The sequence below is a fragment of the Manis pentadactyla genome, chromosome 1, assembly GCF_030020395.1.
Source record: "Manis pentadactyla isolate mManPen7 chromosome 1, mManPen7.hap1, whole genome shotgun sequence".
Classification (NCBI taxonomy): Eukaryota; Metazoa; Chordata; class Mammalia; order Pholidota; family Manidae; genus Manis; species Manis pentadactyla.
Window position 1 is genome coordinate 234166798 of NC_080019.1, and position 10937 is coordinate 234177734.

Here is a 10937-nt window from a genome sequence, read left to right on the forward strand (position 1 = left end):
GCACCTGGGCTCACATCTGCTCAGTTTATACCATCTGCTGAGCCTTGCCCTGCTGGAAGGCTCCCCCACTGTGGCTCTGGGGCTTGCAGGCCCAGCCTGGGAGGGCAGCTCCAAACGTGCCTCCCTGGAGCTGGCCTGCCACCTGGGTACACAGGGAGAGCCAGGGGTGGCAGGAGGAAGGCTGGGTTTGAGGGAAGATAGATGTGCCATTAGGCACCCAGAGGGAGAGACTGGTAGAAGGGTTGAACACCGACTGTGGTAGAGTTCAGAACGAAGGTGGGGGCAGGGGCCCCAAAAGCATGGAAACAAGGCTAAACCAAGTCTGAAGGATCAGAGGAGGCCTCCCTGAGGGTGACATCTGAGCTGGGATCTTCTAGAAGCAGGGAAAGAGTGAGGGCAAAACATGTCCAGGCTGAGGGAGTAGCATGTGCAAAGGCCTGGAGGCGTTTGGGAATGGGTGTGTCCTGCAGAGCTCCAGCTTCTGCTCCTGCAGGTCTCCTCCCAGACCAGCTCACCCTAGGGACATGGAGCTGCTCTGCCCCCAACCCCACCATGCTGCTCAGTAGACCCTAGTGAGCAGGGGCACCGGCTCCTGGGGTCTGCAGGTGGGGGAGGGCCTGAACCCTGAAGGGCAGGAAGAGCCACATTCCTGAAGAGGAGGAATGTCTTTGATCCCCAGGCCTTGCCCAGGGCACCACGTCCCTTCTCCCAGGTGCCCTCTGCCAGCATCTCTGTTAGGTGGCAGGGCAGGGCCCTGCACAGGGGTGCCTTTGGCCCCTTGCATTCTGACCCGGGCAGGCCCCTGCTATGCTCTAAGTAGAGGGTTCAGCCTGCCATGCACACACCCCAAGGGCAGCCCTTCTGTGATCCATTTTATGTGCTGTGTCTCACAGGGAGGGCTTCCACTCAGAAACCAAGGCTTTGGGCCTCAACGACCTGGGTGAGGAGGACCTAGGACCCCACTGTCACCTTGTTTGGCCAGAATTCTCCTCCACTCCTTGCTTCCCCTGTCACCGCCCCCACCCCCACCCCATGCTCTCCCTTCTCTACTCGTCCAAACCCTGCCTCTTTACTTCCCTGCTGGAGGGGGGCAGTGTTTCCAATCCCACACGTCCCCCAGGTCTCTCCCTCAGGGTAACGGCCCCCCGAGGAGCCGAGAGAGGTTGAGGAGCCACTGCAGGCTCCCGTGCAGAATGGCAGCTCTCTTTCCTCTTCTGATGGGGTTCCTCCTCCCACACGGGGTGGACGTGCCCATTTCAGGTGGGTCCCCACTAGTGAGGGTGTGGCCAGTTCCTCACAGATACTGTTGTAGCCTCCGCCCCCGCAGGCCCTGCAAGCCTGCCCAGGAATGGCCGGCAGGGCCCCTCCCTTGTGGGTCGGCTCCCGCTTCTTTTCTGCGTGCTGCCTCCTTGCCCGACAACCTGCCCCTGGACCGCCGTCCAAGGGCCTAACCTCCGAGAAGTACTTGCAGCAGGACAGATTTGTGACGGGCTTGGCTGGGCACCGTGCAGCACTCTCCTATGGGGTGAAAACTGCGGCCCAGAGAGACAAGCACCATACTCGGGTCACATCCATGTCAGCAAGGAGCAGGGCAGAATCTGGGCCTAGACCCCAGGGAAGGAGGCTCTCCCAGCAACCCCAGTGGAAGTCAGAGGCCCCATTTCTCCTTTCCCGTCTCTGGGCATGGAGTCCCGGGTGACAGAACCATCTTCCGGCTGCAGTCTGCAGTGCCCTGGGCCTTCCGGGAGCGTGCCTGCGGGAGAGACCCCCGCTCCTCTGGGGCAGCCCTAGGGCCTGAGAAACCCTTAGGGTAGGCTACCCTGCGCAAGGAAGGCTGGGGCGGCGGCGTGGCGGGGGGCTGCTCCTGGGCCCCCCTTCCTCGTGCCTTCCGGTCAGTGAAGCTCAATCGTCGGGGTTCCAGAGGCCCTCCTCTCCCTTCAGTACATCTCCAGCCCTCCGGCCCGGCTCCCTCCAGCTGGGGTGGAGGCTCGGCGTGGCGAGCCCACAAGCCTAGCGCAGAGTGAGAGGGGTGAGCCCCAAGTCGGTGAGGCACTCGCCCGGGCCTGGAAGTCGAGCCGCGGTCCCGCGCACGCGCGCAGCCCTGGTGGAGCCGCTTTGTTCCACGCTACCTGCAGCTCCATTCACCTCGTCCCCGCCCGCGAGCCGACGCGACTCTCGCGGAGGCCCCGCCCGCTTCCCGCGCGGGGTGGGGCTGGCGGCGGGTCCCGCCTCCACCCCCACCCCACTGTCTTCTCCGGCCGTGATTGGTTGTATTTGCAGCGCTCTCCCGCCCATTGCGGAAGTTGATTGGTGCAAAGGGAAGGAGGGTGGGAGAAGGCGAGCCGATTATAAAAGGAGCGCGCTCCTCCCACCGTCAATAGAAAAGTCACGTGGCGCTTCACTCGGTGCCTGTCACCACCCCGTCTGTAAAGCTTTCTTAAAGGGCTCGTCCTCCCTTTCCACCTGGTTCTTCCCAGGGCTTTTCCGCGACTACCCGTAGAGGGTGGCATGGCCCAGGTCTTCCTACTCCACCAGGCCTGCTGGGATGAGACCCTCCTCAGGCCTCGGGGCCTGTGGCTATCATAGGCACGGTGCGGTCGCCAGAAACGGTGACCGCCTAAGCATAGTACCTGGCACGTAGTAGGCGTTCAGTTTTCACTTGTTGAATGAACTCGCTGAGAGAATCAATGAATGGGGTTGACCGACTGGGGAGGGAGGTTGGCTCAGCGTGTTCGCACCATACCTCCGCCCCATCCCCCGGGAGAGCCCTTCTGTGAATGTGGCAGGGTGCAGGCGCAATATGCCCCCAGCGCAGCCCAGGAGGGTAGGGCACTGAAGAGCTGGGAACGCGGCCCCGGGCCTCGGGAGGGCGTCTTGGCCGCGCCCCTGGCCTGGTCGCGGCCAGTTCCGGCCAGTGAGGGCGAGGTCGCTGGCGCCCGGGGCTGCGTGCGCGCCCGCGCGCCCTTGGGGAGGGGCGGGGGAGTGCGGCGCCTTTAAGCCCGGGCGCCGGTCCGCGGCCCCGCCCCCGGAGAACGCCTCGGCGCGCGGCCGCTGGAGCCGCGGTTTAATTGGGGCTGTCAGGCCGCGGCGCGCGCGGAGGGCCGGGCGGACGGAGGCCGGGAGGCCGGGGCGGCGGGCGCGCAGCTCGGCGGGAGGCGGGCGCCCGGAGACGCGGCTGGGGCCCGCGCGGCCGGGGCGCCGTCCCAGGGCAGGGCTGCCCGGCCCCGGCCCCGGGCCGCCCGCTCTCCCCATGAAAAACCAGCTCCGCGGCCCCCCAGTGCGGGCGCACATGTCGGCCTCGGGGGTGTCGGCGGCTGGGGGCACCGGGGGGGAGTCGGAGCCCTGTGTGGGGCCCGGGTCCGGCGCAGGCACCGGAGCAGTCGCGGCGTCGGGCGCGGGGCCCATGCCCTGCAAGAGTGCCGAGTGGCTGCAGGAAGAGCTGGAGGCGCGCGGCGGCGCGTCTCTGCTGCTGCTCGACTGCCGGCCGCACGAGCTCTTCGAGTCGTCGCACATCGAGACGGCCATCAACCTGGCCATACCCGGCCTCATGCTGCGCCGCCTGCGTAAAGGCAACCTACCCATCCGCTCCATCATCCCCAACCACGCCGACAAGGAGCGCTTCGCCACGCGCTGCAAGGCGGCCACCGTGCTGCTCTACGATGAGGCCACGGCCGAGTGGCAGCCAGAGCCCGGCGCGCCCGCTTCGGTGCTCGGCCTACTCCTGCAAAAGCTGCGCGACGACGGCTGCCAGGCCTACTACCTCCAAGGTGAGGGCAGCGTCGAGATCCCCGCTCGGGGTTGGGGCTCTCCCCGCGCGGCTCCTTGACGCCCCTGCCGGAGGCTGCTTTCTTTCCACGCGCTCAGCCTGCCCAGCCGGCGCCACGTCGCCCCCGGTCAAAGCCGCGTCTCCCTGGAGCCGAGTCCCCTCAGTGCAGGTTTAGACTGGCGCGGGATCCCCTCTGCACCCCTTTCTTTGCACAATTCGAGTGGGCCGAACAAACTTGTCCCCGCCTGGGCTCTCCTTTTCTCCCTGTTGTGGGGACCATGGTAGTTTGCAGGCTCCTGCTCAGCGCCTCGGGAGGGAGGGGCCGCCTCCTGGGACCCCGAAGACAACAGGGCACCCAAGTCCAGCTTCTGCAGCCTGGAATGCATGGCTCCGGGAGGCCAGGGTCGGGACAGGAGCCTCTCGCAGCACCATCTCTGTCCCCAGGGCATAGGCACAGCTTGGGTTGGGGCACTCCAGGCAACCCGGCATGGGTTTCACCACCTCAGACTCACTGATCCGGGGCCTCTTGGAGGCTTTTGGAGGGAGGCTATAAGCAGTGTCCCTTGCCCCTGCCCTGATTTTCCGGGGCCCCCAACTTTCCAGCCTGAGGCCCTAGAGCTTTGGGAAGGGGGAGGCAGCGCCAGGGGGCGAGTGGCTGCAGCCGGTGTTTCCAATTAACATTCCAAAATGGCCTCTCTCTGGCAGCGGGGAGGGCAGGCAGGGAGGGGAGGGGAGGCCTGCGGCACCCTCGGGCGCCAGGCCCCTGCGTAGCTGCAAGGCGCTCCCCGTTTCTTGTCCCTGTAAAGCTCCCAGCACCCTCCTCTGTGGGTCCCGGGCTGAGGAGGTCTGGTATGGTAAGGGGATTCCGGAGAGGTGGGGCTCAGGACACCTTTTATGAACCTGCCCCTAGAGAAGGGGGAGGGTCAGCAGTGACCTTCACACTGCCCCCCCCGACTGTGGTTGGGGTGGGGGCAAACTGTGGACCCCAAGTAGGGAGGCCAAGCCTCCTGCCTCTCACTGACCTCGTGCAGCCCTGGCTCCTGCTGTCTCATCTGTAAGAGGGGTTTGCCCCCACAGTGCTGGCCCGAGATGGGGCTGCCTGCCTGCCTTCACCATTCAGCTATCCTTTGTCCAGGGCTCTGGGGCATGGGGGCTTCAGAAAAGGAGTGAGCTGGGGCCTCTGCCCAGGTGACCTAAAGCTGGCTCTCTGGCTGAGCCCTGAAGCCTTGTGGGTAAGGGTGAAGGCGTGTTCCTTCGCCTCCTGGGGCCTCAGTTTCCTCAGCTGGACAGTGGGTCGTAACTTGGATGTGAAGAACACAGGAGGAGGTACCCATATAACGTGCTTGGCCGATAGTGGCGTTACCATGCTTGGCATGGGCAGCCCTGGCCATTGCTGCTCTCGTCCATGTGGGCCAGGGGCGTGGGCAGTCTCCCACCCAAGCCCTGTGTCACCCTGGCCACAGGTGGTTTCAACAAGTTCCAGATGGAGTACTCAGAGCACTGCGAGACCAACGTGGACAGCTCGCCCTCCCCTAGCGGCTCGCCGCCCACCTCGGTGCTGGGCCTGGGAGGCTTACGCATCAGTTCTGACTGCTCGGACGGGGAGTCAGACCGAGAGCTGCCCAGCAGTGCCACTGAGTCAGATGGCAGCCCTGTGCCATCCAGCCAACCGGCCTTCCCCGTCCAGATCCTACCCTACCTCTACCTCGGCTGCGCCAAGGACTCCACCAACCTGGACGTGCTGGGCAAGTACGGCATCAAATACATCCTCAACGTCACGCCCAACCTGCCCAACGCCTTTGAGCATGGCGGCGAGTTCACCTACAAGCAGATCCCCATCTCCGACCACTGGAGCCAGAACCTCTCCCAGTTCTTCCCCGAGGCCATCAGCTTCATTGGTAGGTGTCACCCCACTCTGGGCCGGCTGGGCAGGCAGGCACGGCAAGGTGTGTACGGGGCTCTGCACGTCACCCGTGCCTGCCTGGGTGCCTCTGGGCCTGTCGAGGCCTGTGTGTGCCCTGCATGTGCCAGCGTGTGTTCAAGGGTGTACCCAGGCCTGCTGTGAGTCACTGAGGCCCTCAGGGCCTGAGCACCCCCGAGTCCTGAGCTCCCTGCAGCTGTCGGCACCTCACAGGCTGTCTGCTGTCCGCTTGTGTTTTTCTGGCTCGTGTTGTGGCTTAGCGAGCTGAAACATTGCTCTCAGGCCTCCCACGGGTCTCACTCGCTCTGCATCACGCCTCAGCCCACATGTCTTTCCAGGAGGGGGCTTTACTGTGCACCCCACCTGGAGGCCTATCCAAAATGGGCAGCTATTGGAATGTGGTGACCCAGAGCACCTCGCTGGGGCCCCAGGTGCTCCCAGCAGGCTGTGGGGATTATTACTTCGAATAGAGATGGTGTACAGGGGACGTGGGGGTGGCTGCGGAAGGTCTCTCCAGAGCAGTGTGTCTGTTTTCTGGCTTGGAACCCTCTGAGTGCCCTGCATCCCTTGACTGCCTGGGGCTCTGCAAGCCGCCTTGTCTCTGGCCTCCCAATCCTGTTCCCTCCTTGGCAACTGGACGTTCAGGCTGCAGGCCTGGCCCTGGTTCTCCCCTGAGTGCGGGGAATGGACACAGGATCAGGATGAATGGAAACCCTGAGCTCTGTAAGCCTGGTGACCCAGTGTTTCTGGTGGCAGGAAGAGGGGTGGCCTGGGCAGTTGTCTCCTGCTGGCTGCTGTGTCCAGTGAGGGCGTTTTGGTGTGGGCTGGGCTGGGCTGGCTTTAATAACAGGAAGTGGGAGGCTCCCCGCCTCATCCGCTTGCTGGGAACCAAAACTAGGTGCCTGACTGGGAGGAAGGAAGGACGCTGAGACTGGGGGGAGGGGCCGCCACCCGTCTGTCCCAGCTTCCCAGCTCTGCCCAGGGGATAGTGCCAGAGGGCTATGGGTACAGCCTCAGCATTCACTAGTCCCCCCGTGAGGAAGGGGGTTTGCAGAGGGGGACCCCGGATTCCCCAGGGGTGAGCCTGGCTCTCAGGTGCCTTTGTCCTCGAAGGTCCCTCTGTATTTGGTGAGGGGGTCTGGCCCCATTTGATAAGTAAGGGAATTTCGGCCCAAGCATCCCGTGGGACTCTATGGGACAGGGTCAAGCGCCAGCTGCCCACTGTTCTGCCACACCCTGAGAAGGCTAAACACTTGGATCACCCAGGAATGGTTTTGGGGGCCAGGTGTTCCCCATATCCTGGTGTGTCTCCCCAGGGGCCCCCATGTCCCGTCCCAGGTCTCAAGGTCAGACCACGTGGTTCCTCTGAAAGCCACGTCTGTCTCTTCCCTCGCTCGCCTGGCCCCCAGTCAGTCCCCAGTCTGGATTAAGCTCCTACTGCGTGCATAGGCGTGGGCACCTTCCTGCGGGGTGGGGAGGCAAAGCTGTTCCAGGTCAGAGCCAGTGAGCCGCCGAAGACGAACAGCTTGTGAACCTGTGTCATGCAGGGGTGCACTGACAGGGTGCGGCCGTGTGCCTGGCCCTCGGGGGCTCAGAATCAGGGAGGTGGGGCCCACGAAGGCCCCGGGGCTGCAGCTTCCTGATCTGCGTCCCTGGCTTAGCTGCGGCACAGGGGGGCAGCTGCCCTGGGTCCGGGAGGAGTGGCGACAGGACTGAGCCGTTCAGGGAGTCAGCGGTGTTGTGCTCCTGTGTCAGGCGGAGGAGCTGGAGCAGCACTGGGGGGCAGGAGGGCTGGGTGTGGGCAGGGGGGCCGAACCTGCTGGTGCTGTGGGGCGTCACTGGTCCTTGGCCCACTGGGGGAGGTCCTGTGCATGGGGTGGGTAGGCCCCATGAACACAGCCCTACTGTGGGACCGCAGGCAGGCCCCATACCAGTCCAGGGCTGCTGGGCACAGGGGAGGGCCACGTGTGGGGCCGGGCCCCCAGCCCCCTGTGGAGGGGCTCCCTCAGCGTGTTTCCCAGGAGGCTCCTGGGTGCCTGTGAGAGTGGCACTGGAGGTGCAGGCTCAGCCCCCAGCCCAGGTCATGGGCTGGCCATGGTGGTGCTCCAAGTTAGGAGGAGCCCCTGTGTGGACTTGGGCTCATCGCTATGCGGTGTCCCCACTTGTAAAGCTAGCTTACTAGCCATGCTGCAGATGGCCTGAGGGTGCAGGAACACCATGGGGGGGCAGGGCCAGCAGCCATCCCAGCCGTCAGCCGCTTGTGTCTGGGGCCTCCCTTGGCCCAGGTCCTCATAAGGCCCATTTTATAGATGAGAAAACAGAGGCACAGGGCTATCCAGTGGCTGGCGCTGACTCATGGCAGGGCCTTCTCCACATGCCCTTGACCTCCACCCCAAGTTGCTGTCCCACCTGGGTGGGACTTCCCCAGGCCCGAGTCAGCCCCAGCTGTGACCCTGCCGCCCTGTGCCCTGGCCCTGCCTGCCGCGGCCCCCGGAGCACGTGCCTCCCTGACCCGTGCCTGTGTGTTTCAGACGAGGCCCGCTCCAAGAAGTGCGGTGTCCTGGTGCACTGCCTGGCGGGCATCAGCCGCTCGGTGACGGTCACTGTGGCCTACCTGATGCAGAAGATGAACCTGTCTCTCAATGACGCCTACGACTTTGTCAAGAGAAAAAAGTCCAACATCTCGCCCAACTTCAACTTCATGGGGCAGCTGCTAGACTTCGAGCGGACGCTGGGGCTGAGCAGCCCGTGTGACAACCGCGCCCCCAGCGAGCAGCTGTACTTCTCCACACCCACCAACCGCAACCTGTTCCCACTCAACACGCTTGAGTCCACGTGAGCCGGGCGGGGGGGGGCAAGCGCATGTCCCTGCGTCGGCCTGGAGAAGCTGGACAGCGCCCGTCCGAGCCGGCGGCGGCGGCGCCGAGCTTCCCCGCCACCCTGCGGGCCTTTCCGCAGCGGCTGTGGCTCCCACACCCCCGGCTCCGGGAGTCCCACGGGGCCTCAGCCTTGTCCCAAGGACACTCCTCTCTGCCGACGGCCCAGCCACTTTGGCTGTTTTTTAAAGACACATCCACGGTCAGAGCTTCCTTTTTACTTTGTCAGGTGAATCCAAGCTCCCTGGAGCACAGCAAGTGTTCAAGCTCTTCTTAATTTTTCTTTTTTTAACATAAAGTGTTATTTTCAGGCTACAGGCAACAGTGGATTGTACAAACCAGTATTTCCTCCCTGTCTTGATCCTGCAAGAGAGAGAAGTGTTCTCAGTTTTATTTCTCTTTCTATTTCAAAAAGCAACTATTGGGTTTTTGTTTTTGTTTTTATTGGAAAAGACAAACTCCGTGTTGATCTTGACCAAATGCGTTTTGCACATGTGTGAAGCCCCGTTCCTGCCGAACGCCCTTCCTAAAGGGCTGGCTTGCTGCTTTCTCGGTTTCAGACCTGCCCAAGTTGTGCCCACATCTCCCACCTTGGCCCAGCCCAGTCTGGCACTGCGAGGAGCTGCGACTGGTCAGCCGGACGGGTGGCCTTTGCGTTCTCAGCCCTCCCAGCTGCCCCCTCCATGGTCCCTGCAGACTCCCTGGGGCAGGATATGGGAGGCCCTGCACTGTCCTGTTGGACGCAAGGCTGCAGGGCCTGTCACGTGGTAGCGTTAGCCTGCGGGCTCAGCCCTGGGCTGGGGCCTTTCTCTGTACCTACCCACTGCTTCTGTCTCTTCCTCTGTCTGTCTGTAACCGACAGAGGAGGTCCAGTGGCTGGGGGCAGCTTGGCAGGGGGCCCAGCCTGCCCCCCGAGCTTCGGTCCCCCACCCTGGCTGTGGCTTTGGCCCAGCTACCATTCCGCGCCTCGCCCCATGGAAGCCTGCCCTGTGCTTGTCTTGCGCACGCCTTCCCTCTGCTGCCAGGAAACTGGCGCCCATTTCGATCCCAGGGCAGAAGCAGTGGAGACAAGGGTGGGCAAGTGCAGGGGCTGTGAGCTCTGCCCCCACCCGGCCCCCAGGATCCACAAAGCAAAGCCATGGATTCCGTTGTCCTGTTCTGTTCCTTCTCCAGGGCCAGGGGTCTGGGCTGCATGGGGGCCAGGGGGCAGGGAAGCGGCTGGGCCAGGGTCCCTGAGCGCGCCAGCACTCAGCACGTGAGCGAGGCCACGGAAACTCGGCCCCCACTGCGTCTTACCTCACAGGCGGTTTTCAGGGATTCTTTAAGGCAGCAGATTAAAATCTTATCATAGTCAAGAAATTGAGACAAAGCTTCCATGCTGTACATGGTTCTCCTTCTCTCTCTTTTTTACTTTTAAAAAGAAAAACCCGGAAAGATGCATCACGTTTGTGTAAATGAGGGTATTTGTATGCCAAGAGGGTGGTCAGTTTTGCTTTATGTTCTTATGAAGGAAAATTTGTGACCCTACATATATATACACACACACACATATATATATCCCGAACCAGCAACGGGACTTTGTTTATATTGCAAATAAATATTATTTTTTCTTTAAAACGAGTTGTGTCCAATAGGGGCCTAGGGCCAGGGATGGCGAGGAGGGGTCCCGAGGTCAGCGCCGCACACCTGCTGTGCGTGAGGGGCAGCCTGACCCTGTCCGGGGCCTGCTGGGCATTTGCTTCGGCCAGCCAGAGCAGCAGCCAGGCCTGAGGGGGACCTGGGGTGTGGGCACCACCAGCCCTTGGCACCGCAGGGCTTTCTCTAGCGGCTTTGCTGACTGGTGACAAGAGGTGGCAGCTTGGATAGGTTTCCTGACCAAGGTCACCCAGCAGCCCTTCCCACCCAGAAGGGCCCAGGGCTGTCTGCTGGAACATTGCCCAGATTGCCCCAGGGCTCCAGGCCTCAGCCCTTTCTCTTGCTTCTCTGGGTGGACGGGGGTGCGCCCTTACCATCCCTCCACCTCTCCCTTGCCATTCCTGGGACACCAGTGGGACATGAAACCTGGTCAGTGACAGGTCAGCCTGCTCTGCTCCTCAGGAGCATGTGGCACAGGACCCTCAGCCTTCCTGAGCCTCGGTTTCCATCCCCGTCAAGTGGGCCCTCCCACCCAGATACCCAGTGGTGTTTGTGTTCAGGCATGAAGAGCATGTCACGTTCATTTCCAGGTCAGCCTGGGCCCATAGGGAGGAGTTGGCCATGCCTGGCTTCTCCAGAGCAGGTGAGCCTCAGCCCCCACATAGGCCGTTTTGGGGGCTTGAGGCCAGGCGCTGGGGGGGAGCAGGGCACAGGGATAGGGCCTGGAGGAGGATGGCCA

At 63.0% G+C, this 10937-nt stretch overlaps 2 protein-coding genes across 2 annotated transcripts; one reads left to right on the top strand and one right to left on the bottom strand.

Annotated features, from left to right (window-relative positions):
- Window positions 1-1269: 1269 nt before the first annotated feature.
- Window positions 1270-2896, bottom strand: LOC118908514 (basic salivary proline-rich protein 2-like). The gene is made up of 2 exons (XM_036878060.2): window positions 2130-2896; window positions 1270-2010 (listed from the first exon to the last, which is right to left on the bottom strand). The coding sequence occupies exons 1-2, from the start codon at window positions 2293-2295 to the stop codon at window positions 1649-1651; spliced, it is 528 nt and encodes a 175-aa protein (XP_036733955.2). The 5' UTR covers window positions 2296-2896; the 3' UTR covers window positions 1270-1648.
- A 215-nt stretch (window positions 2897-3111) lies between these two features.
- DUSP7 (dual specificity phosphatase 7) lies at window positions 3112-10195 on the top strand. The gene is made up of 3 exons (XM_036878059.2): window positions 3112-3767; window positions 5230-5664; window positions 8219-10195. The coding sequence occupies exons 1-3, from the start codon at window positions 3251-3253 to the stop codon at window positions 8524-8526; spliced, it is 1260 nt and encodes a 419-aa protein (XP_036733954.2). The 5' UTR covers window positions 3112-3250; the 3' UTR covers window positions 8527-10195.
- The last annotated feature ends 742 nt before the right edge of the window (window positions 10196-10937 follow it).